We start from the raw sequence: 26694 nt of genomic DNA, 5'->3' as shown, positions 1-26694 counted from the left end.
AGAGACACTCCATACTGTAATAAGAATAATATGTCCTCTTGACATTGCAAACGGTAAAAGTCTTCGACTGTCAGTGCGCCATAAAAGCCACATTTTTTAAAAATAACAACATCTCTCAGTCCCTCATCTGCATGGAACTCGTCTCCTTTTACCTCGGTGCCTTGCCTGCTCTGCTGGATACAAAGGAACCAAAACAACATGCACCTCAAGGTCAGAGAAATGCCACTGCTAGTGCTCCTCTCTCCAGTGCCTCCTCATGAACCTGCACGGCTCTTCACTTTGATTTCTAGGTGTCTTCTTGCACAATCTTTTCCTTTAAAACGAAACACTCTCCCTCTCGACGGTCGGTGTGCTCTCTCTCTCTCTCCTCTCCTGACTTGAATAATGGATGCCCCCCTTCACACTAACACCAAACTGAATCCCTGTTCCCCGCCTGCCCAGCAGCAGAGAACAGAACGGTCAAGGTAATACGAGCAGAGAGGTGGAGTGACTGCAGCCTTGACTCCTACCATCATCTCCCCTTGCCTAGTACATACTGTCTCTGTGGCACACAACCACATACAAATGCACATCGATACATGCACACACACGAGACAGATGGTTGAAGCTCTGCTCTGACAGAGGCTAAAGCACGGGGCACCTCCACTCTTCAAAGATTCGTCTTCTCTCCTCTCGCTGCCGTTTCAAACGCCATCTGTACACCAGGCACACTAATGTGACTTAAAACAAGGACATTGCAACAAAAAAAAATTCTTAGCAATAATTACACTGAATAAAAATATAAACGCAACACTTTTGTTTTTGCTCCCATTTTTCGTGAGATGAACTCAAAGATCTAAAACATTTTCTATATACACAAAATAACCATTTCTCTCAAATATTGTTCACAAATCTGAACAAATCTGTGATAGTGAGCACTTCTCCTTCGCCGAGATAATCCATCCCACCTCACAGGTGTGGCATATCGAGATGCTGATTAGACAGCATGATTATTGCACAGGTGTGCCTTAGGCTGGCCACAATAAAAGGCCACTCTGAAACGTGCAGTTTTGCTTTATTGGGGGGGTCTGGGGGGGTCCGAAAACCAGTCAGTATCTGGTGTGAGGGTTAGGGTTAGGGTAAAGTTATGAATCGAGTGGCCCATGGTGGTGGTGGGGTTATGGTATGGGCAGGCGTATGTTATGGACGACGAACACAGGCCACTCGATTCACAACATTACCCTAACCCTAACCCTAACACCAGATACTGACTGGTTTTCGGACCCCCCCAGACCCCCCCAATAAAGCAAAAGTGCACGTTTCAGAGTGGCCTTTTATTGTGGCCAGCCTAAGGCACACCTGTGCAATAATCATGCTGTCTAATCAGCATCTTGATATGCCACACCTGTGAGGTGGGATGGATTATCTCGGCAAAGGAGAAGTGCTCACTATCACAGAGTTTTTCAGATTTGTGAACAATATTTGAGAGAAATGGTTATTTTGTGAATGTAGAAAATATTTTAGATCTTTGAGTTCATCTCATGAAAAATGGGAGCAAAAACAAAAGTGTTGCGTTTATATTTTTGTTCAGTGTAGATAGATAGCAGGAACGGCGTTTCTTTCTGCGTCTGCCATATTATTAAGTCTTTTGGAAACGCAAGTCTTATCATTTGGTAGTTGGCACAATATAGCCGCGTAAGTGAAAGATAAAAGGACGCGGAGATGGAGCGGCGGAGCATCTGAAAACATATTCAGATTTTGCTTATGTGTGCTATCTCTGTGGCCTGCTCACAAGGATACGATGAGCTCCATGTGTGTGTTGGAGAAAGATAGAAAGAAAGTGTGTTTTATAACCCTGCAGTGATTTCTCTCCGTCACTCACTCGGAGTTTGGGGAAATCATAGTGGGTTTTAGAGAGAGAGTGGCTTTGTTCGGGCAGGAGCAAACAGGAATACTTCTCTATCCTTTCACTGTCACCTCCTAACATTCACCTCCTTCCCTTCTTTCCTTCCTCCTTTTCATTCCTGACTCACACCCTTCCCCAGCCCTCTCCCCTCGTCTGTTTCCCCCATCCCCAGATTGAGGTAGCGTGTTATTAGTAAGGCAGCCAATGTGCCTGTCGGTGTGTGTTAGGGGGAGATAAGCACAGGTAGAGAGACTTACATAAGCCGCTGTTGATTACTGTGGAGGAAAGGGAGAGCGGGAAAAAGAGGGTGAGAAGAAGAGAGGGGAAAGAGAGTGAGAAAGACAGATTGCTGTACCTTAGTAAGTACATTGTGCTAATGTTGGCTGTATGGCTGGCTGGCGGTTGATAAGTAGCCTCGGTTTAAAGGACCGTCGTGAGGTTGGAGTCCCTCGACTGGCAGCTTGCTTCAGAGATTGCAAGTTTGTTTTTGTTGTAATGTTTAATGGGAGAAAAATAAACTCTGTTCAAGGTTTACACTGTTAATATAGCATGACAGAGTGGGAATGAAAAAGGAAAAACACAGAAACCAATGAATATATTTTGATTGTGGATTAGTGGAGCAGGTTTTTAATTTGAACGTTCATTAATTTAATCTGCAGGTAGTTTTACTCTTTGATAACATTCTGAAAATATGTAAGGATGAAGCTGATATTCTATCTTTCTCTCAATTAATTTCATTTAAAGGGGCAATATTATTCAAATGTTTAGGTTCATATCAGTGTGTAGTGTCTCTACTTTAAAGAGTTCTCTCCTGCTGATGTTCAGGTGTATATCAGTATGTAGTGTCTCTACTTTAAAGAGTCCTCTCCTGCTGATGTTCAGGTGTATATCAGTTTGTAGTGTCTCTACTTTAAAGAGTCCTCTCCTGCTGATGTTCAGGTGTATATCAGTATGTAGCGTCTCTACTTTAAAGAGTCCTCTCCTGCTGATGTTCAGGTGTATATCAGTATGTAGTGTCTCTACTTTAAAGAGTCCTCTCCTGCTGATGTCCAGGTGTATATCAGTATGTAGTGTCTCTACTTTAAAGAGTCCTCTCCTGCTGATGTTCAGGTGTATATCAGTATGTAGTGTCTCTACTTTAAAGAGTCCTCTCCTGCTGATGTTCAGGTGTATATCAGTATGTAGTGTCTCTACTTTAAAGAGTTCTCTCCTGCTGATGTTCAGGTGTATATCAGTATGTGGTGTCTCTACTTTAAAGAGTCCTCTCCTGCTGATGTTCAGGTGTATATCAGTATGTAGTGTCTCTACTTTAAAGAGTCTTCTCCTGCTGATGTTCAGGTGTATATCAGTATGTAGTGTCTCTACTTTAAAGAGTCCTCTCCTGCTGATGTTCAGGTGTATATCAGTATGTAGTGTCTCTACTTTAAAGAGTCCTCTCCTGCTGATGTTCAGGTGTATATCAGTATGTAGTGTCTCTACTTTAAAGAGTCCTCTCCTGCTGATGTTCAGGTGTATATCAGTATGTAGTGTCTCTACTTTAAAGAGTCCTCTCCTGCTGAGGTTCAGGTGTATATCAGTGTGTAGTGTCTCTACTTTAAAGAGTCCTCTCCAGCTGATGTTCAGGTGTATATCAGTATGTAGTGTCTCTACTTTAAAGAGTCCTCTCCAGCTGATGTCCAGGTGTATATCAGTATGTAGTGTCTCTACTTTAAAGAGTCCTCTCCAGATGATGTTCAGGTGTATATCAGTATGTAGTGTCTCTACTTTAAAGAGTCCTCTCCTGCTGATGTTCAGGTGTATATCAGTATGTAGTGTCTCTACATGTCTCCATGCTTTAATGTTCAAAAAGCTCTTTATTGTTCTCATACTGTCTGTGCTGCAGCACCTCTTTTCACCCTCTGTCTGAAACCAGAGCCCAGTTTGCTCTGATTGGTTAGCTGGCCGTCTCTGTTGTGATTGGTCATCCTTAGAGATGTCCCGCCCCCTCAGCCTATCACGTACAATGTGTTGGAGCGCTAGCCAATAGAAGCTCGAGTGTTACATTGTGATGTCACTATGTTCCTGAAGTAAACAAAGGAGTCCAATGGAGGCCAGATTGTGCTCTTGTATATTATGGAGTGTTGACGCTGGATAATTCTCATACTCAGGGTTTCTTATTTATTTAATAACTGTACTGTTTTTATCGGGTAATTGAGCAGTCAGTTTTGACACCGTGAACAATAACCTTGCTATCTAGCTAACAGCTGCCATGTGCAATTTGAGACAACACTACTGGGTCAAAATGAACACACAGTGCACGTTTTCACAGTGTATGATACGGCAGTCTATTAAGGGGAGTATCCAAGTTGAGACACAGCTTAGGAACACGCAGGCGTAATGTTGAGGGTAGAAGAGTTAGACAGTTGGGATGGTTGGTAAGAAAAAAATCACAGTGGCAACCTTATCAACAAACTAATGCTGGAGGAAAACTGCTGGACATTTTTTAGTGCAGTGTTGATTTGATGTGATGTGACAACTTCAGAACACATTAAATACAAAAACTGTTATGGAGCGTTTGACAGACTACTGTGGGGCCTGGTACTCTTCATGATATAAAGATGCATTCAAAGTGTTGCATTATGTCTTGTCAAGAAACTGATTAGTCAAAATATAATCTTAATTGAGGTTTAGCTTTGTTTATTCTACTGCTATACATTATAATGAATAGCTTGTCCCTCCCCCTAAAAGCTAATTATTATAAACAATGAATTAATTACATTTGTATTGATAATATTGAGAGTCACGGCATTTTAAATGATGGTAAGGAAAAGTAAGTAATGTGCAGAACAAAAAAATTAAAGAAAGAAATAGTGGATGGTCAGATTATATTTCTTTGTTAGTCCATATTTCCTTTCCTCTACATTTCTCTGATCTTGATAATACAAATAGTTAAAGGAGCTACAGTGAGCGTTCTCTGAGGGCCAACTCCACTTTCCTGCAGATTACTTTTATATCAATGCTTAAAAAGGTAAATTACGTTTATCCTCAGACTGCTCTAGTGTGCACTGGATACGATACGTAGACACCAAGAGCAGAGAACGCACACACACACCTATTGTCGACAAAATTAAGGGTGACGCCGGGGTCAACTGCCACCTCACCTCCTCACAATGCTATTGTGCTAACTCAAGGACAAGAGTGGCCGGCGCACGCACACACACACACACACACACACACACACACACACACACACACACACACACACACACACACACACACACACACACACACACACACACACACACACACACACACACACACACACACACACACACACACACACACACACACACACACACACACACACACACACACACACATATAACCTCTCACATAAACACACTCTGCAGTCGGTCACAGACATCTCCACTGCTCTTTTCACACTTCATTCTCAATAGCGCCTCTTCAAGTCATCACTTGTGTGTGTGTGTGTGTGTGTGTGTGTGTGTGTGTGTGTGTGTGTGTGTGTGTGTGTGTGTGTGTGTGTGTGTGTGTGTGTGTGTGTGTGTGTGTGTGTGTGTGTGTGTGTGTGTGTGTGTGTGTGTGTGTGTGTGTGTGTGTGTGTGTGTGTGTGTGTGTGTGTGTGTGTGTGTGTGTGTGTGTGTGTGTGTGTGTGTGTGTGTGTGTGTGTGTGTGTGTGTGTTAGTGCTATGCCTTCATCAGTATACCAGGCATTTGTCCAGAAGCCTTCTATTAATGAGCTCAGAGGGGCATCTCAAAAGCAAATAACTGCAAGGATTTAAGGACGAAGGTCTCTCTCTCTCTCTCTCTCTCGGTCTCTCTCGGTTTCTATCTCTCTCGGTCTCTCTCGGTCTCTCTCTCTCTCTCTCTCTCTCGCCCTTGAGCAAGCCTCTTGGAGTTGCTAAGTGCCTCACAAAGGTGGACGTGAAATTGGGCGGGTTCCAATTATCAAGGTGAGGCTAGAAATGTCCGTTACCAATCACACTAACTGACTCCGGCTCATAAAGCGCTCTCCCCGAAGACACAGCAGCGACCCCTACTTTACCTCGATACAGCACAAGCATGACAACTACGGTAATAAGTGAAGACAACCGTAGGAACAGCGATGGTTATTGTTTGCACTGTGTAGATCCCATTAGGATTGTTATTTTCCTGCTTCTGACAAGCTAATTAAAATGTACAGGTACAGAGTTGGCACGAGAGGAAGGAAGGATGGAAGAGGAAATGGTGGAAGCCTGTCAGGGGAGAAGGAGCGGGAAAGGTAAAAGGCAGAATAATTTACACTGAATAGGAGTTAATGAGATACAACAGGAGGAGAGGAAATGCTTGGCAGAGTGCGTGTGGTCAGATTGTTTCTTTGTGTCTGAGGTGCCAAGTCAGAGCCTTTTTGATTACACACCTAAACAAAAAAACGAAATGGTCATCATTTTCAGTTTGCACGTATTTTATTGCCTATAAAACGAGACACTGATCACCACAGCTCACAGTAAATGAGCTCCTTTTGCAATGTTGACAGCAAGGAAAACGCTTCTAGGATTTGAAGGGAGCGAGAACATTGCAGAGAATGTGCAAATGAGCTACTTAGTCGAAGTAAAATTAGAAAATGTATTTTTAGAGTCTTGACAATTTTCCGTCTTTTTTACACGATTATGATCATTTTGAAACCCAAATAGATGTTTTTATGAAATCGTTTTTGGGGGGAAAACATAATGTAAAATTTAAAACTGACTTGAAATTCTAATGCTAGAATTATGGGAAAGTAAATAACCTTGTGCTGCCTGTGTCCTGCAGAGAAGAAAAATAACAAAAGGGGAGAGAGACGGTCAAAGTTCTGCTCTGAATAAAGATTCAGGGGAAGGTGCGCCATGAGATTATCCAGCAGGAAGCATAAAGAAGAGATGGGGAGAGGGATGGCATGCACACAAATGTGGAATAACAATAAGGAGGGTTTTTATGTGTGAGAAGGAGACTGCACACAATGCGGCTCAAACACAACATTCCCCTCTCTCTCTGCCTCTCTTTTATTCAGTCTCACAGACATGCCTGTGTGCACACAGTATTATGTAAATAGTCTCTTCGGCAGAGTGCCGCTGTCACTGAGCATCCTCTGGGCCATCGAGGCAGCCTCATTAAAACAAGGCACAGCAGCCATTAATAGATACCAGTGCGCACATACACACATGCATACATATACAGTGTACAGTCAGTGCCTTCACACACACCAATAAAGGACCGCCCATGAAGCACGTCTCTAAATGTTCCTTTCAGGTGGCAGTCAAAAAATATCTCCAAGGAAACGGCTCAAATGTCACTGAGAACAGTGTGTGTGTGTGTGTGTGTGTGTGTGTGTGTGTGTGTGTGTGTGTGTGTGTGTGTGTGTGTGTGTGTGTGTGTGTGTGTGTGTGTGTGTGTGTGTGTGTGTGTGTGTGTGTGTGTGTGTGTGTGTGTGTGTGTGTGTGTGTGTGTGTGTGTGTGTGTGTGTGTGTGTGTGTGTGTGTGTGTGTGTGTGTGTGTGTGTGTGTGTGTGTGTGTGTGTGTGTGTGTGTGTGGGGGTGTGTGTGTGTCTCATATAGTATTCATCTCAGGCTTCTCTAGTTCTCAAAACATACGAGAGCACATTGGGTTTCGATGGATTTGCAAAAATATAAGGATTATAAGGTTGTAAGCAGAGGTTGGAAGTAACTCAGTACTTTTACTTAAGTGTGAAGTACAATTTTTGAGATACTTGTACTTTACTTGAGTATTTCAATTGTATGCTACTTTGCACTTCTACTCCACTACAGTTCAGAGTAATGGACTTTTCCTCCACTACATGTATTTAATACCTTTAGTTACTTTCCAGATCTGGATGAATGATGTGAAATATAATCAACTCAAGGCATTATATCTTGTGACCCTGTGTGAATTAAAATGATTAGTTACGATGCAAGGTTCAGATGCTTTAGGCAAATCCCATTGTTTCTAATTGCCGGTGTGTTTCTTATACTGTGGCAGTTTCCCTAAAATAGCCAAATGTATTGCTTATATTACAGTATCTCAATATATATATATAATTGTAACTCATGAAACTTGATACAAATCTAACACCAGATTATCCTAATATGTAAAGAACTGTTCAGAACATTTTTGGACTGGATTTTTCCTCTGTAGTCCTGGGACAGATGTTGAAAAGTCTTGACTGAAAACAATCGTGACATTTAAAAAATAACAAGGGAATAAAGTCAATAGAAATAGATAGAGATGTCCCGATCACCTTTTTTTGCTCCCGATCCGATTCCGATCATTTGATTTTGACAATTTGCCGATATCGATTTTTCCCGATCCGATCTTTATGCAATGCATTAAGAGAAAAAAAGAAAAAAAGCATTCAAGTTGTCCCTTAAGGTTATTTTTTTATTTAAATTGGATATTCTATCCAACATGGATATAGCTTCTTTCTTTCACAGCAGCATTGGATCAGTTCAGTTGTGCAGCATTGGATCAAAACAAAATAAAGCTTTCAGTACTCGTTAGCTTACTGCTACAATTAGACACTGCGCCCACTCTGTTGCCAGATTTGAGAGAAATAACCAGGTCTATGAAAACAAGCCCCAAAGAAGCAACACATACATGATGTTGTGTCATTTGAAACCAAAACTAAGGCCTCAGGATGACTTTAAGACTTGAACATGGGCATTTTTGTTTTGTAACATTGAATAAAAAAATAAATAAAAAAATGTAAAAAATAAAAAAATCCCGATCCCCGATTTTTTTCTCCCGATTCCGATCTTTTGAAAATCACGTGATCGGCTCCGATCCCCAATCACGTGATCGGATTGGGACATCTCTAGAAATAGACAACATAGACTGTTGTTGACTGTTGCTGTGTCTAAGATAAGAAGTACCGTAATTTTCGGACTATAAGCCGCGCCTTTTTCCCTATTTTTCGACGCTGCGGCTTATATAACGGTGCGGCTAATCTATGGATTTTTACAGCTAACGGCCAACACCTTTAACTCTATGGGCTCTATGGCCGGTCCGCGGACCCCCACCTTTAAGCGGCGGGTTCCAGCAGGAAAAGCTGGAGGCCGGAAAAGAGTGATACAGGTAGCGCGCAAAAGTAAAAGTGGAACCGAGAGTGGTATGCCGCTGCTGAGGCTTATATTCAGGTGCGGCTTATAGTCCGAAAATTACGGTACTTAATTGATCCTAATTTGGGAAATGTTTGCGTTGCAGCAGCATAAAAACAATGCATGGTGCAATCGAGAAATTAAAAGACTAGAAAGACAATAGAAATAGAAACGTACACCATAGACTCTTGTTTTTGTCTAAACCCTGTGAAGTAAAAGGAGCCTGTGTCTGTTTCTGATGTGCTGGCCCCGCAGGTGGCTCCCGAGGTGTGGGTTTCATCCGCTTTGATAAGAGGATAGAGGCTGAGGAGGCCATCAAGGGTCTGAACGGACAGAAGCCCTCCGGCGCCGCAGAGCCCATCACCGTCAAGTTCGCCAACAACCCTAGCCAGAAGACCAGCCAAGCCCTCCTGTCACAACTCTACCAGTCCCCCAACCGCCGATACCCCGGACCCCTGCACCACCAGGCCCAGAGGTTCAGGTGAGTGCTGGGGAAAGAGATGTTCATGGACGAGGGAGAGAGACGAGAGAGGGTGGGAAAGGGTCTAGAGTTATATTGGGTATGGTTTTAAAATGTGTATCCCCACCGTTGGAGCTCAGCCAGTGTAAGGGTTTCTCATGTTCATCCGGTGACCCCACCTAAATTCTTGATTCATAACCAATGTTAGAAGTTTAAAATGCGTCAGATAGTTGAGACTTATTTTGGGTTCCCATTCATTTTCTCCATTAAACATTTAAAGTGACTCACCGCAGGAGCTCTTTTAACACTTGGATCGACATCTCAGAGTCTGTTTCAAGATTAGTGGGAGTTGATCTGCATTCGAAGATATTGGATTCCTAATATAAATAAATAAAATAGTCAAATCTACAAGCAGTCAAAAACGTTAGAAGTCAAGCTAAACACCCAATGTGTATTTTGGCCTTATTTTCCAGAGCTTAAGATTGTGTGTTAAAATAATAATGGCCAGTAAGGGTATCTCGGCAACCTATAAGCCACTGCCAAAAGTTTAAAAAAGGAAAGGAGCTTGCTTTTCCACAGTACTGTAGGAACCATGCGTAGGTAATACATTGTGTTCTGGATGCAGTAAACTCACTAAGGAAACATCCAGGGCACACACCATTTTTTTTCCTAGTAATTCTAAATTGTGAACAATAAATTGATGTTGAAATTGTCAGGAGTTCAATATAGTTTAATTAAAGTGCATTCATGCTACAATTAGTCAAATTAACTATTGAGCAAAGATGAATTATGTTATGTATTGTAATCGAGTAAAATGTTGGCTTTGTGGAGAAACTTCAACACTATTTATCAACAATATAATATGTATATGATATAGGGAGTTAGTTATTAGAGAGGGAACAGTAAGAAATTAAAGAAGTCAATTTGGAAGTTCACAGAAGTTATGTGTTTTTGGTGTTAACCATGGATTGGTGACATATCACTGAAATTGGTTTCGTGACACTCTTAATGGTCATATCGTTAACATTCAAACATAACCAGGAGCCTTTAAATGTGAAATCAGAGAGGGATATAAACTTTCCACGATCAGCATCTGCTCCTACTCACAGCCCTACTTAGCTCATGATGTAACGAAATGAAACACAAAATGCTCTGGGTTTAAAAGGATGAAGAATGAGAACGGGGTCACCAGGAACGTTTGCCCAAAAGGTTGGAAATCTCCCGGTTCAGGAGTTCAAGTTCAGAGTGCTGGAAAGCAGCCGACATTTAGACACAGTGAAACACAACGTCGTGATTTCTAAATCAAGTATAAGGTATAAAAACTTCAGTGGGTTGGCTGTCATTAAAAGAAACACAGGATTGCTATTTAACATCATCAGTCCCGTTCTCGATGGCAATTGTTCTCGGCTTATGTAACGATAAATGAGTTTTATCCACCACATCTGTTCTAAACAACAAGCCTGATTTGGAAAACATTCGCACCAAATGCAATTTAAAACGTCGGGGGATGTTACACCCACAGGAAGAGAGCGTGAGTCACAGCAGAATCTTATCTACCAGCAGCACTTTTTTTCTCCTGTGAACATTTATTTCAGAAAACAAGTCCCCCCCCCCCCCCCTTCCTTTTGAACAACAGGTGTGAGCTCTGCAGCCGACGCAGGTGTCGATACATCAAACTGTGCGGGTCCACCCAGATTAGAGAGGATCTGTTCATAAGAGACTGTGGGGTTCTGTCGTTCACAACTACGTATTTCCCCTCATTTCATCATGCTGTCAACACATCCCAGAACACTGCCTGTGAGGGCCAAACAACATGTATTTGGATTAGTGTAAATGTTAATCAAACGTTCCCGTACTCATTTAAAGCCAACATGTGCTCATAATAAGCACAGAACTGTAAATTGTCTCATTTCAAATAAATATTTTTAAAAGCGTAAATGAAATACTGCCCTGCGTAAGAAGCTGGAGCTTTGTCCATCCATCCATCCATCCATCCATCTTCTCCCGCTTACCCGTGGTCGGGTCTCGGAGGTATCAGTTCCAGCAGAGAGCCCCAAACTTTCTTTTCCCTGGCCACATCAACCAGCTCTGACTGGGGGGTCCCAAGGCACTCCCAGGCCAGCGAAGAGATATAATCCCTCCACCTGGTTCTAGGTCTACCCCTTGGTCTCCTCCCAGCTGGACGTGCCTGGAACACCTCCCTAGGGAAACGCCCAGGTGGCATCCTAACTAGGTGCCCGAACCACCTCAACTGGCTCCTTTCGACGCGCAGGAGCCATGTCGGAGAGACTAATGTTTTTAAACCAATGAGCAAAAGGCAAATCAAAACAAATGATGCCCAATTAAATTTAAGGATTTAGAGTTTAACCTCGATTCAATCTAATTAAATAGAGTGCATATTAAGTACTTTTCCAAAACAACAAGCTGTCCCTTAACATCATATACAGTATGTGTATATGCTGTATATATGGCATATATATAGTCATGTCCTGTCCCTCCCTAATGACACAAACAAGTATTTTTCTTTCCTGTAAACGTTAGCTATCAGGGCTCAAATCACGCTAGCTTCCACTTTAACAAAACACGACACAGAAACAAGCGATGGCACGACGACGCTATCGTCCGATCCAACGAAGAACATTTTTTAGAATTGGGAAAAGCCGAGATGTGCTTATACAATTTCCCCCTCTCTTTCAATAACTGTAAGCCGGTCGTGCTGTTTACTCTCTATCAAAGTCAGCGCTCGGAAGGTATTTTTCTGGCGGAGCGGCTTCCCTGGTGTGACACCTGAGCGATGTAGCGTGGCTGTGTGTCTGTGATACGCCAAGCCAATTTACAGGCTCTGCAGGAGAGCTGTCGCTTCTCATCTCGACTCACAGGACACTTCCTGACTGCGTGTCTGTGCCCCTGCTCCCAAACCTGCCTCGAAAAACCCCAACATTTCAGAAGTGAGAAATGTGTATGATGTATGCGCAGTTTCCCTTTCTTTCTTTTATTTCAAAATCCTTTAAAGGCAGTGCAAAAACTCCCTGATTTATCACGGGGTTCAGTCAAACCTGAGCTAGCGTTTGTCCCGTTGATCTCGTCAGGAGACTTCATTAAATGTTTAATAAGATACAATTTACTCAGGAAGTCAAAATGCTCGTGACTCACTGGATGTACTAATGTATGCCTCAAACAACTCTACTGTTGGTATACTATATTAAATCTAAAGTAAGACGTGAACGATTGTTTCAAAAGGTTAAAATAATTAATTTGAAGCCAGAAGGATCTACTCATGTATGCCTGAAACAAAATGAAATGTAAATTAGCCCTGGGAGAAAAATCAATTAAGAGATTTAAATCTGATACTAAGTCAACACAGTGTTCAGTCAAACCTGAGCCACTGTGTGTTCTGCTTGACTCCTAGAGAGAATAATTCAATCTAAAGTAAGATATTTGTATGTTTTAAATGTAAATACATTGAATTAACTCGTAATAATAATAAAGCAGAAAGGATATACTTGTTTGCTTGAAACAAAATGAAATGTAAATTAGCACTGGGATAGAAAATCCATTAGAGATTAGAAAGCTGATACTCCTGCCCTTCCCCCCGATCCAACACAGTAGTCAGTCAGACCTAATACACCGTTTGTTCCATTCTATGTTTAGTAATAAAAGTAAGAAATGAAATATTTGTATGTTTCAAAGATGTAATTAACAAAGAAAAGACAAAAATATCCCCTGAAGTATTCGTGAAACAAGATTAGCTCTGGGGGAAAACCCCATTAGATATCAGAAGGCTGATACTCCTGCTATTCTCCCTGATCCAACACAGTATTCAGTGAAATTAATATACCGCTTGTGCCATTTTACTCCAAAATATGTATTAGTAAAAGTATTAAATGAAATATTTGTATGTTTCAAGATGTAATTAACAAAGAAAAGGCTTAGGGTTCAGTAGTCAGTCAAACCTAATATACCGTTTGTTCCATTCTACTCAAAAATGTGTTGTATTAAAAGTAAAAAATGAAATATTTGTACGTTTCAAAAATACAAAATACATGTAATTAATAAAAGAAAGACAGAAATATCCCGTGAAGTAAGCCTGAAACAAGCTCTGGGGGAAAACCCCTTGAGAGATTATAAAAATGATGATACTCCTTGTTTCCAAACTTAACACATTTGTGCTGCTGCTTATAGGTAAGTGAGAAACATAATGATCCTGTGTGACTGAACCATGTTGTCCTGCTGCAACACAAGGCCATGTCTGATATGCTTTGGTCGCTCTCAAAGACCATCAAACATCTCCGACTCGAGCACAATGCAGCGAGATCCTCCGTCGTTAACTAATGTCCCTAATTAGCAAATTAGCCTTATTATATCCGGGGCAGGAGCCAATTTTAATTGAACGGGTTTTTGTTTCAAATAAAAAGGGGAAGACAAAAACACCCATTCCTCCATTAACGTGCATTGAGAGAAGGAACAAAAGCCGCCATTGTTTATGTGGAGCTTGGAGAGGCAGTGTGAAAAGCTGCCGGAGTGTGTGTGTGTGTGTGTGGTGAGCGAGCATCGGTGTGCGTGAGGTGGAGAGAGAGGCAGCAGCAGGTTGTTTTGTTGTGGCCCTTCGGCATGGCGTCCAGCAGATGTCCTCCCGCGCCTCTGAGCATCCTCTACAATTGACTCATTTACCCACAAAGCAGCCTGTTTGTTCGCTTCCCACGTAATGAGATAATTACTGCTTTAATGACTCCGTAGACCCCTTCCACTGCTATCTTTTCCTTTGTTTTAGGGCTCCTAATTCAGGGTTATATCAGCGGGGGGGAAAGGGCAACAGAGCAGACACACCCGATAATAAGTAGGTCTACAAAATACAAAAATTGCTTACAAAATAAATTAATAATAATAATAATAAATGGGATTTATATAGCGCTTCTCTAGACCCAAAGACGCTTAATTAATTTAATTTAATTAATTAATTATCTTTAACGTGGGGATTTCTTTGAAAGGACGTATGACTAGACTTTTTTAGGACATCTGAAAGATTTAAATTCATCTTAAACGTTTAGGCAAGGCAAGTTTATTTATACAGCACTTTTCTGTACTCGACAATTCAAAGTGCTTTACAAAACAAATTAAAATACTTTTTAGGAATATATATTATATAATGGTATTTTACAACAGGCATTACAAAGCAAAGATAAAAAATAATTTTAAAAAAAACACCACAGGTATACAATACATGTTGAATAAATAAAAATCAATACTTGTAAATAATATTTAAAGCATGTTATTAATGTCTAAGATTTCTTATTTATAAGGTACTTAACCACAATTACCTGGCACCCAGTTGTTTTATTGTCCCTGATTAAAAGATCTGTTATCTCTAACATGCAATTCGATTTTAATAATCATTGTTAATAGTATTGCGATTATTCTTGAACAAGTTATTAAATAAAACCCTTCACAACCTAATTGCCCACCTAATTAAAATCAAATAATAATGAAGTTGTTTATTCATCATGTGAGAATGCCAGCTTCTCATTGTCGAAGATTAAGTCTGATAAAACATTTAAAGATAAGCCGTTAATGCCGTGTAGAAGCTGATGCGTGTGGACTGGAAGAGACAAGGAGGAGCAGCGGGGCTAGCGGAGTCAAAGTCAGAGAGTTTTTAAGTGTTTTCAGGAGGAACGAGGTGTCGCTGGCCAGCTGTTGCTCAATAAGCCGTGGCCTCTGTCCATTAGGCCGGAGGAGTTAATAAGACATGAGACAGGCCAGACCCAAGTGAGGAATGAAGGTCATTGAGTCAGCAGACTGCATCCATCCAAGAGCGCCAATATTTCATACAGCCCACAGGTTTCTGAAGTCCGCCTCACACACACACACACACACACACACACACACGCTCACACACACACTTAAATGCACCCTTCCCGACTGCAATGGCTACTAAAACCAAAACATTTCCCAAACCCTTTCAGACCGAGGGCCCTGTTCGGCTAACACTTTCCATCTGACCTGTGAGCACTTAACCAGCTGACCCTGATCACAAAGACAGACAGTCGCAATTTCATGGCTGGTTTAATGTTCTTTGTTAGTCCACCTCATTCAAAAACATACTAATCATCACTTCGCTCGCTTGTCACCATCATTCAAATGCCAAACCATTACACTGACAGAACTCTGGATCACTTCCTGTCATCAAACCCGCAATTCAGTTAAGAACCAAAGACAATAGTCCAAAAGAAATCATCTTACAAATTACCTGAAAGTACTGAAAGTAATTTGCCATTGCGTAGCACCATGGCTAGCCTAGCATCCTAGTAGCGCCATGTGCTATGCTATGCTACGCTAACGCCCAGCCGCCATGAGGGCTACCATATCTATATCTATATGTGATACTAAACTGTGACCAGTCCACTGCTGTCGTCTTGTATAACGTTAGAACGGTGTCACCAACAGTAACTGTGTGTGCCTCTCTGCTCTGGCGTAAGCTAGCGCAGGGCTATGCTAACACTGCAGTCGCCAAGCTAGTACCAGCACACTGATGGTACTGTAGCTTCATTATCCGATGATAGCATTTTCTGGTGGGGCTCCTCAGTGTAATGGGCCAACTATAGATGAGTTTGTTTGTTCTTGAGTGAGGAGGACCCTCGAGTTCCTGCAGGGACTTAACATTAGTTCCATTGAGTGAGTCGACCATCTGCCCACCATTAACCCCAGAACCCTCCTTCTCTTTACAGGCTGGACAATTTGCTTAATATGGCCTATGGCGTAAAGAGGTAATTAAAAACTTCACCCAATGCCAGATGTCCATGTTGACTCAATGATTTTTCAATATCCTTTTTTTCTGTTTTGTTTCTTCTTTTGTTAGTTTATGTTTCCTTGTATTTTTGCAGTCACTTTGCGTTTTCAATTAGTTCAAGGTCAACTGCATTTTTGGTTCTTTAATTTGTTTGCTTTCCCTCGTAAGCTTCAGTTGGTTTTTGAAAACCCTACCAAGCACTTAACGGTGTTAAAAAAAAAAAATCTGAAAACAATTTTTCAAGTTTTCAGTGGTGATGGATTTGCTTTGTTTTCATTATGACCCGTGCTGGTGTTGTTTGGAATGTTTTGGGTTGTTTCTGTGTACTGAATGGATTTTGTTCTCTGGTGTTAAACTCTTAATTTCTAGGTGTGTTTATTTCTACCGGATTCAGGTTCTCCTGCCTTGTCACCCCACGGCTATAGCTCAGAAACTAACCTTCATAAAAAGAAGCCATTTTGAATTGAACAGCTATTTCCTCACATACATCATAATCATGTACATCCACTTTTAACTATGTATCCAATCCTTTATTGGATGGATACATAGGTTCAGTGGAAGCAATGACAAAACTATAAATTCCTTGATATCTTTGGCTGAGATAAGTAGACGCAGGATGAGGCGGGATGAACCTGGATCCCTGCTGGAAACAGGGAATGCTGTTTCACTGCAGACAGCTCCAGCTTTGCTCGGCACTGCTCTGCTCAAATTCCTTCCTTTTGCCTCCATGTTTCATTTTGCTTTCTCGCTACCTTAGGTCTTACATAACCCCGAGCAGCAGCCACTGTGGTGATGGATGTTTCATGCGCTGACAGTGGCATCTTGCATGTTGCAAGCACAGGGGACACCATCTGAAGTCAGCTTAGCAACTCAAACAGGGAGGAAGCTTTAGCTCCAGAGAAATGTTCCCTTGGCGAGTTCCAGGAAAAGCTATAATTGTGTTCAACCCTCGCTGCCTCCCATGCCCGATAAGCACTTTAAGTCGTAACATAATTTTCCTAAGATGAAAATAGTGTGCGATTCAGCCGTCCTGATTGCAAAGCATGCCAGCAAGTTAGAAGTGCTTTCCGCTGATCTGAGGTTATTATTTGAAAGGAAAGAGAAGAAAGGTGTTAAGAGCTGGAGATGGTTCGCTTTAAAAAGGACAGAATAGATATCTGGTCAGCTACACTGTTGCTATGCAACCCCTGGTCTCGTCTGTAACATTGGTTAGTGTTTGGTCCCGCTCTGATGGGTACGCTCGCATGCACGTTTGCACACACAGACACACAACTCCACGTCCTCACAGTGGAGAGTGTTAGCCAGCCTCCAAGCCGTCACACTCTCACAATCCTCCTCACATACAGTACTCCGGCTTTTGCATATAAATCACCCGGGAGTTTTTTCCGCGCCCAGCAGGAGAGGCCTGAACCCAGCCGAGCGTATCAGACGAGTCCTCGACGCCATGAAGCCAGTTTAGATTCTTCTTGCTTCATACTCGACCATGGAGAGATACGTGTGAGGCAATGGAATCTTTTATAACACTGTTTTTCTGCAGGGTGAATATAAAAACATCCCTTCTGTCTTTATCATACAGAAAGATATAGTGCCATAATCTGTTCACTTCCTTTACACACTAAAGGAACGTCCAATCAGAGCTTACAGTAAACCTAGGTGCTTGTATTACGTGCACGGCTATAACACTGGCCAGAAGCAAACTCTGCGAGACCAAAGTCATGCAGGAAGGTCGCAGCGATTGCCGGCCATATATAGTCACTGGAGAGAGAGGGGGGCTATCGATCAGAGCTACCGGCTCACGAAGAGAACAGAACACCCAGCAGACTGTGGCAGGAATACACTTTGTACCTTAATGCCACTAGGCTGCAAAGTGCTTCCATTTTCCATTTAGTTTGCCCCCTCTTCCCTCCCTCCCTTTTCTCTTCAGAAAGCAGGCGTCTCTGAGACAGCTGCAGCAAAGCGGAAATCTCAATTAAAGCCCGCCCAATAATGCCTATAGTCGTTTCTTGAAGAGAGGTGGAATAAGAAATGAAGCTTTTTATCTCATTTACCTTTTATTTAAAAGTGGGTTTTTTTTTTTGTTCCTCCTTTTCTTTTGAGCGGAAAGGCAATTAAGTGAAGTCAACTGAGGATTCAAATCTCTTGCATCACAAGAAAAAGGGGGGAAGATTAAGAGGCGAACGAGAACAGATTTAGCTGTGATGGCGTGATCTTTGATGGATTCCTAGCATCGCTTCAATTCAACAACTTCCTGCAATTTAGCTCCTAAAAGAGCCACTCAAGGACACAAAGAGCGAACCTTCGCCTGCGCTGTCGTCACTCCTGACAGGAGGCCTCTCAGAATTGAGGAGCTCATTTAGTAGTAGCTATGGAGACACACATTCACTAACCTCTGCATGAACACACATGCCCTTTCAATAAAGCCCCATGCAGATGCACCCTAGTTCAGGCGGGGTTTGGAGATCAGTTTTGGGAGTTTGATCAGAAAACTAGGGACGCTTGTTATTCCTTAAGGCTGTAGAAAGTAGCTGGTGAGCGTCATGGCAAGCTTTTAGATTTATAAGGAGAATTATGTTTGAGTCTCTCAAAAGACAAGCCGACATGTTTTTCACCGGTGTATGGCCATTTCATGAACAGCACATGCAGACATTAAGTTCACCCGTCCACCTTCGACTCTCCATTAACACTCCCTCTTGTCTCTCCCCCCTTCTTCTGCTCTCCCTCTCCTCTCAGGTTCTCCCCCATCACCATTGACAGCATGACCAGCCTGGTGGGCATGAACATCCCCGGGCACACGGGCACCGGGTGGTGCATCTTCGTGTACAACCTGTCCCCGGACTCGGATGAGAGCGTGCTCTGGCAGCTGTTCGGGCCCTTCGGAGCCGTCAACAACGTGAAGGTGATCCGCGACTTCAACACCAACAAGTGCAAAGGCTTCGGCTTCGTCACCATGACGAATTACGACGAGGCGGCCATGGCCATCGCCAGTCTCAACGGCTACAGGTTGGGCGACCGCGTCTTGCAAGTCTCCTTCAAGACCAACAAGACACACAAGTCCTGAACTTTAACAGGTAGAAGCAGTTGCCCTGCGACTTTGTCTGCTCCCAAATTGCCCCCAACCTCCCCGTCCCCCCTCCCCCCGTCCCTTAGCCCCTTCAGTCACTACCACCCTCTACTACAGCCATCCAACACAGCAAACTCAAACTCCAACCGGAACACAAAGCAACCAACAAACCATCAAATAAATTGAACTAGAAATGGCTTATATTATAACTTTGGACCTATAAGCCAATGTTGCCTAAGTATTACAAAAATGAAATAATGAAAATGTTCATCCGTTTTCCGGAGGCTCCTGTGATAATGCAGGCTTCCCTTTGTTGTATATTCTTTCTGTTCGTTGTGGTTGTTTCAATGAGTTTTCTCTCTTCTGTGTAAACAGTAGCAAATCCCTGTGTCCCCTAATTTCAGAGAAGAGAATGTCCTTTTTAGATTGAAACCCTTTTCTCTGTCTTGATTCAGGATTTGTTTTTCTTTTGTAAATCCGGATCCACTGTCGTTAGTATTATATACCTCCCTGTCGGTGAAAGGGAGGAGGCTCTTTTTTAAATTGGTGAACCATTCATTCATTTTTAGTGTGTATCAAAAACGTCCCCTTATCGATTATTAAAATGGGATTCCACAGTCCCGGTAACTCTGATGTAGAAAAAAAAAAGAATTTCTAACATTGTTTTTGTTTTGTATCGCAAACAAAACATAATGTCTTTCCTCACTGGGGTTCAGGGAGATGGGGCGAGGGAGGGGATGGGTTAGCTTTCCTGATGACACGTAATTTAAGAGAAACAAAATAACACTGTTGCCAAAGAGAAGATCTCTTTGCTTGGAAAAAATGCATTTAGAAAAAGATAAAAATGAAGAGAAAGAAGATCTATTTTTATAAATGATAATTAAAAGAATAATTATTGAAGAATTTTTACAAGAATCTGGATTTGAAAAAAGAGAAAAATATTTTGACTGGCTAACTAGGGGGGGCCGGGGCGGGAGGGGGGGGACACCACCTTGTCTTGTCGTTCTGCCGTGGTACTTTATAGGATCGAAGGTCTGCTTGTTTTTTGGGGAATCCAAGTTGGAGGTGATTTTGTAGATGGAAGGGATGCAAACCGAGGCAGGTGATTTTGGTAATTTTTCACATATGTACAAGTGCGTAATTATTCAACAGCGATACCCAAAAGGGAAGGGAGTGGGGTCTTTCCGAGGCCGAACCATCCTTATAGTCCAGAGCCCAAAGCAAGAAGACCCTTTGTCCACTTGTTTTCGCCATCGAGTCAATATGGGATATCAGTAAATAGATATATACACATCTATCCATTTAGAGAGCATACTAAACATTACCTATATCATTTTTCTTCGCTCTGCGTTTGTGAATTTGAAAAGAACTTCCTTTTAGCGATCAACAGTAGGTGCTATACTACATTATTCACATATCTTAAATATCCAAGTTTGTTGTTCTATGTGTTGTTTAAAGATAAAAAAAATACTTCGATGTTGGCATTGAATTGAGCTGCTGTTCTTTGTTTAATATTTGTTTATTGTTACGCCCAAAAGAATCTGGTGAGACGATTTCTTTGCTGAGTAACCAGATGATTGATTTGTTGGGCCTTGTAAGAATCACTGAACTTTGAGTTGGTATCTTTTTTGTTTGGCTTGCTGACTTTTTAGGTTACTTGCTGAGCGTGAAACGTTTGTCAAAACTAAATGATGATTAGCTAGTTCCGTTAGTCTAGATATTTGTTTCCTTAAAAAGGATCTCTATGACAACTGTGTCTTTATTTGCTGTGTACAAATAGATGATATATATATATACATATATAGTCTACATTTGTTTTACAATATCTACTGTACTATATGAGTTGTCACTGTTCTTTTGTTTGAGCTTGTCTTTTTCATATGACAACTTATTATGAAGTGGTGGTTCAGTTACTTAGAAAAACTTGTGAGGAAACTGTTCAATTGTTGTCATGTTGCTTGTGGAGAAAAAAAAAAGATTTGGATTAACTTTCAGTTAGCTAACCGCGGCAAAAGAAACCGAACAAAAGCTTAGAATATAACTGTATTTGTTTACTTACTTATCTATTTTTTAAGACTATTTATTTTTTCTATTTATTTGTATTTATTCAATATTTATTAATTGGTTTATTTATCTGTGTATTTATGTATTTATTTGTTTCATTGTCTGTGTATTTGCGTGATTCTGGTACAGGGAGGGGGCGTTTCTGAGCAAAAGGGAACAAAGCGACTAGTGGAGCGGCTCGTCCAGTAGTCCACTGCACTGAGAGAACTTTTAGTACGTTCGTGCTTTGTACCAATATATCAAAATTACAATATAAAAAATCTAAAAGTCAAGAAAACTGAAAAAAATGTCTGGAGGGTTGGGGGACGCTCTTCCCTTATTACTAGAAACAGTTACTCGCTATGCATAACCTAGTTAATAGTTACATTTGCTATTGCTTTTTTCTTGTCTTGTTAAAATGAAATCTTTAGATCTTTTTCAATAAAGTTTAGTCTTAATAGAATGTTATAAACAGTCGTTCTGGTTCAATATAACCTGTGATAAGTTTGTGTTGTTCTAAAAAGCCACTCCGTCCACACCCTCCCTCCACTTACTACCGCTTTGTGATGAAACCTTATGCAAAAATGTGGGTCTGAAAGCATCGTTTTCAGTTTTCAGTGAAACATTTTATATAACATCCAGCTCTTGGAGGCTTGGGCACATAACATTTAAAAAAAAACGGGAGCAAATGCCCATTGTTGTTTGAGGGTCATTCATTGCACTGGACTAAAAATCGGTCAGAATCACTTAAGAGTCAAAACTTATTTTTAAAAATCATGTTTTCAAATGACATACCAACAAATCTAAAAAAAAAAAAAAAAAGAGAAATTGTTACCATTGCACACCAACTGTGATTTGCAGCAGTTGATGCTATACTCTGGAGAAATGAAAAAGGGATTGTACCGATTCTATATTTTATATACTCTAATATGATATATATTATATATTTTGAAAGGTGAAAGGGAATGGTTCCAGAGGTATAAATATGCGGAATTGGATTATTTTGTTTGTTGTTAAGACTTGAAAACATGAAGGAGGTGTGCGGAGAGCATTTCAAACACTCAGACGCATGCTCGCATAGGGACATCCTCCTCTCTCACACCTCAGTCATCTGACAGGCCGGCTCATCTATATCCTCATCGCCATCCCGTCGTCATCCAATCACATAGTTTTCTAACGTCATTAACGGCAACAAACCCACCCACCCACCAACAGACCAACCAGACCCTTCACGCTCCCCGCCGCCGTCGGGAGCTTGAATTATGCAACGACCCCAGTAGAATGTTGTTCTGACGTGTGAACTAATTTCCTACACTTGTATGACTTTTGAACTCTTACGATGCGTGCCTGTGTTTCCGCCTAGACCCTGTGTGCACATGTGTGAGTGTGTGCGCATGTGTGCATGTTTGTATGCATGTTCCTTTTATGTAGTTGTGTGCCGTGTCCTCATTATGTTTGTTAGCGTGGTTACGTGTTTGTGATCGTGTGTGCGATTTGGGTCTGTTTTGTGCACATGTATACTTAGTTTATGTGTGAATCCCTGAGTGAACGTGTGCGCGGATGCTGGAGATGTGTGTGTGTGTGCGTGCGTGTGCGTGTGTGTGTGTGTGTGTGTTGAAACATGGGGCTGCGTCACCTCGCTCTATGCCCACCCCTATGGCTCACACCATCCCCTGTAGCGCCTTATAGTGGCAGCCTGCCAGTAGGAACAACGCAGCCAGTAGTGGAGGAGGGAAGGTGAACAGAGGAACTAGGCTCTTCTTGTCAGTTTTCATTTTTTTCCTCCTGAGACGTGTTTGTTTACTATCTGAAAAATCTATAAACGAAATCTTTAAAGACAAAAAAGACGAAAAAATGTTCACAGGGCCCCATGACCGCGGCTCTCTCTACTCTCTCCTGCTTATGTTATTACTTAACAATTATCAATGATGATTATTATGATTATTATTGCTATTATTCTTAGTATTCTTATTCTTATTATTAATCCAATTACTGCGATGAATGACTTCATGTTATCCTTGCTAGTTTAGGTCATTTCTGAAACTGGAAACAAAATAAAAATCTTGCTGTAAATGTTTGTTTTTTCTTTTTCATAAAACTGTTGTGTTTGAATTATTTGTACTTTTGAATGTTGGGACAATAAAATGAGGTGTTAAGAGCTTGGATGTTTCTTGTTGTGATGAATGAAGCACTTCTTTTATAAGGGGGCATCTTGCTTATCTTTGCCTACCACTCATTTGTTGTTGGATGGATTCAATAAGGGAAATCAAAAAGGGTTTAATTCACCTCATTAATAAAGCTTACACAACGAGACGTGCACTAAATATGTGGACCTTTGTAGCGTATATTGAAATGAGCACGAACGAATCAACAATTTAGGCTGAAAATGTAAGGCAACTTCAATAACATATATCGTTTTTGAGGCATAACAAAAAAAGCAAGATTTGATAGTTTGCCATTTCCACACATGTATGGCTTTTCTTTGGTCTCTGAAAATGTATTATTTTGGCACACCATGAGTCTTTTGAGGCAGTAATCTTGGGCTCAGTGAAATGATGCATAATTAATTTAGTGTATTTTTATATGTAGGTGTGTTGAGGTTTATAATTTATTTATGAATTTGAATAAGCACCATTAAAGCGCTCTATGAATAACATTTAGCATTTTTATTACAAGTGAAACAACCTATTAATCATAAGTGTTTTGCAGAAAATCATGATCCTGCTTTCATTAATTATAGCTGCAGTCTTTGGTTTAAAACGTAACATGTTTCCGTCTTCACTGGGGGGGAAGATTTCACGTTATACATACGACACAACAGAAGTAACGGCGACAGCAAATCACAGATTGAATCAGAGTGACCTTTCAGCTTCTGAGGGACAGTCACGACTCTGAAACACTGCAGACATTAAACGCAACGCTGATCCCAGGCAGGCTTTAAGGTGCTGCTGCAGGACCGAGGAGAGGAATCAGCGAGATAACACTGCCCCCTGCATCCTCACACCAATATCTGTGGTAAATGCTATCTTTTTATTTCAATAGAAACTTCAACAGTCGGCCCAGAAACACCTGAAGCGACGGGACTCAGAATGAAGCCTCTGAGGAGAGAGGAATATCTCTGCTGCCTGCGCACCACATCTGTTCATCAATAACAATGCTCTCAATGTACTCGGTAATGTTCAGTGATGTGAGCCCAGCTTTACGCCTTCATAATCCAAATCACACCGGAGAGCTTTGCGGCGGCTGTGGAGGAGACGATGGTGTGTTCAGCCACTCTTGTCTTTCACCTCCCGTTGTTAGCAACTTAATGATCCTCCACTCTCATCAAGGAGACGGGGAGGACATGAGTCAGCGTGTGCTCTCAAGTTTCCTTTTGAACCGACTTCTTGGGGCTTTAAAAAGGCAATAACAAGTTCAATAAAAAACTGTTGATTCCAACTTTCACGCTATGATAAGAAGTCTGATTTGCTCCGCCGTGACTCAGACGTAATATATACGAGAAATATCTCAAACAAGACGTTTAAATATCAAAAGGGGAAGTGCTGAGATTTGTTGGGTTTAATGTGGCTCACTTCTCACCATATTCTGTCACAAGGTGCAACCATATGATGCTGCCTCTCAGTTTCTATATAAACCACTTTTCATCTGCTGGGTGAGACTGATCACACTCCTCCATGGTGTGAATGTCAGCTTCCTGCCGCGCGCCATGTAGACAGCAGATCTGCCAAATGACAAGCCTCACAGTCGGAGGCATATTATTTCATAAGGAGCTACTTGTCTTCGACAAATCTTCCGTGCGGCGGGGGGGGGTAGTTGTTGCCCTCTAGCTCTCCTTGGCACTCTCTGACATTAATGGGATACCTCTCTCACCCCTCGGTCCACTTTAGAGATTTCACACCGCCTAATCAAAAGACTCTCAGCTTCACTTCACGTTACTTATTAACAGAGCTGCTCTCAGACAAGTCCACTTCATTTTCTGTTTTGGCATTAACGCACTGATTGGACAATCTGTTTAATTATAAAGTTTGTTTTAATGGGTTACTTTGCCTGGTATAATGCGCTCAGTCTATTCCAGTTAGTCTCAGAAACACAAAGCTGTTTTAGTTGCTTTGCTGCGACCTTGGAGATACGTTTTGCTGAAAAGATAATTACAAACATGAACTTTTCAAGAAGCATTATTGTTTTTCAAGCAGGATTTAACTTTATTTCACATTTTGATTTTCGAACAGAAGTTTTAACCGCCTACTTTGGGAACATTTTGTCTTCTTACTCACATTTACCTCTCGTACAATAACTCAATAAAGCTTTGAAGTGGCATTTATAATATATGTTGTGAACTGTCAAAAGAGGGAAAGAAGTCACTGTCAAGATGGATACACAATACTCAAAAACATGTTACCCCAAACCTCGGTAAACCCTGTGGCAGTCAGCCATATTATGTTGCAGTGTACACATGTTATTGTATTATAATAATAATAATACATTTGTAAAAGGCGCCTTCCAAAGCTCTCAAGGTTGCCGTAGCAACACGAAACAAAAAATGAAATAGCACAAAAACAACACAATATAATCAATAAAATCAGAGGACGTTTGATGTGACCAGGGCGGATATGCCAGAGTGAAGCGATATGTTTGAGATGTGATTTATACTTCCATCAAACAGAAGATAAATGTCCTCAACTCAGCAGTCCCTTCACCGTATCGTCTGCTCAGCCTTTAGAACGAGGACGTATCTTTAAAGGCCGACCCGGAAGTTAGCATAGCAAGGGCTCCCTGAGCGGAAAGCCACTGGGATCTTTCCATTGGATTCTGGTATTACATTACATGTCTGTTGTTAGACGCTGTTATCCAAAGTGACTCACAGTTCCTTTCATACTGTAGGCAATCCCCACAGGAGCAATTTAGGGTGAAGTGTCTCGCCCAGGGACACAACGACATGCTGACTGCAGCGGGACTCGAATTTGCAGGAAATAAACTCTGTGGCAAAACATATGTTTATGATACTAACACGAAATGCTCAGCAGGATCATCTCTACATATTAAAACCACTGCAAAAGTAAAAAGCTACGTTAATGTTAATGTTGTGTTCACGTACAGCTATTATTCCAGGCTTCTTAACAAAAGAACGTAAAGCATTTCCTTGGACTTAGAAACTGAGGAACGGGAATTCATTGCTGCACCACAGTTCTCCCACTTGCAACATCCAATTAAGCCTAATGACTAGCTATCATATTAAAAAAGAGGTGTTAGCCAATGGACACTTGTTAGGTGGTTGACAGGTGAGGCATCTTTTTTGCTTCGGTGAGGCATGCTAACAAAACACATTTTTGAGGATATTTTGAGAGCATGCTT

The 26694-nt window shown here is 41.4% G+C and overlaps 1 protein-coding gene across 4 annotated transcripts in view; it reads left to right on the top strand.

Annotated features, from left to right (window-relative positions):
* Nucleotides 1-23503, top strand: part of elavl4 (ELAV like neuron-specific RNA binding protein 4) — a 106042-nt gene extending 82539 nt beyond the window's left edge. For 3 of the 4 annotated variants that reach the window (XM_079652557.1, XM_079652556.1, XM_079652559.1), the window contains 3 exons: nt 9250-9475; nt 16177-16215; nt 18969-23503. In XM_079652557.1, coding sequence (XP_079508683.1) covers nt 9250-9475; nt 16177-16215; nt 18969-19296 — 593 coding nt within the window. In that variant the 3' untranslated portion in view covers nt 19297-23503. The remainder of the gene's footprint in view (nt 1-9249; nt 9476-16176; nt 16216-18968) is intronic. The other variant, XM_079652558.1, reaches the window with a different exon arrangement.
* Nucleotides 23504-26694: the final 3191 nt, after the last annotated feature.

This window comes from Notothenia rossii (genome assembly GCF_949606895.1).
Source record: "Notothenia rossii genome assembly, chromosome: 1".
Taxonomy (NCBI): Eukaryota; Metazoa; Chordata; class Actinopteri; order Perciformes; family Nototheniidae; genus Notothenia; species Notothenia rossii.
This window is presented reverse-complemented; position numbering and strand designations above follow the sequence as displayed.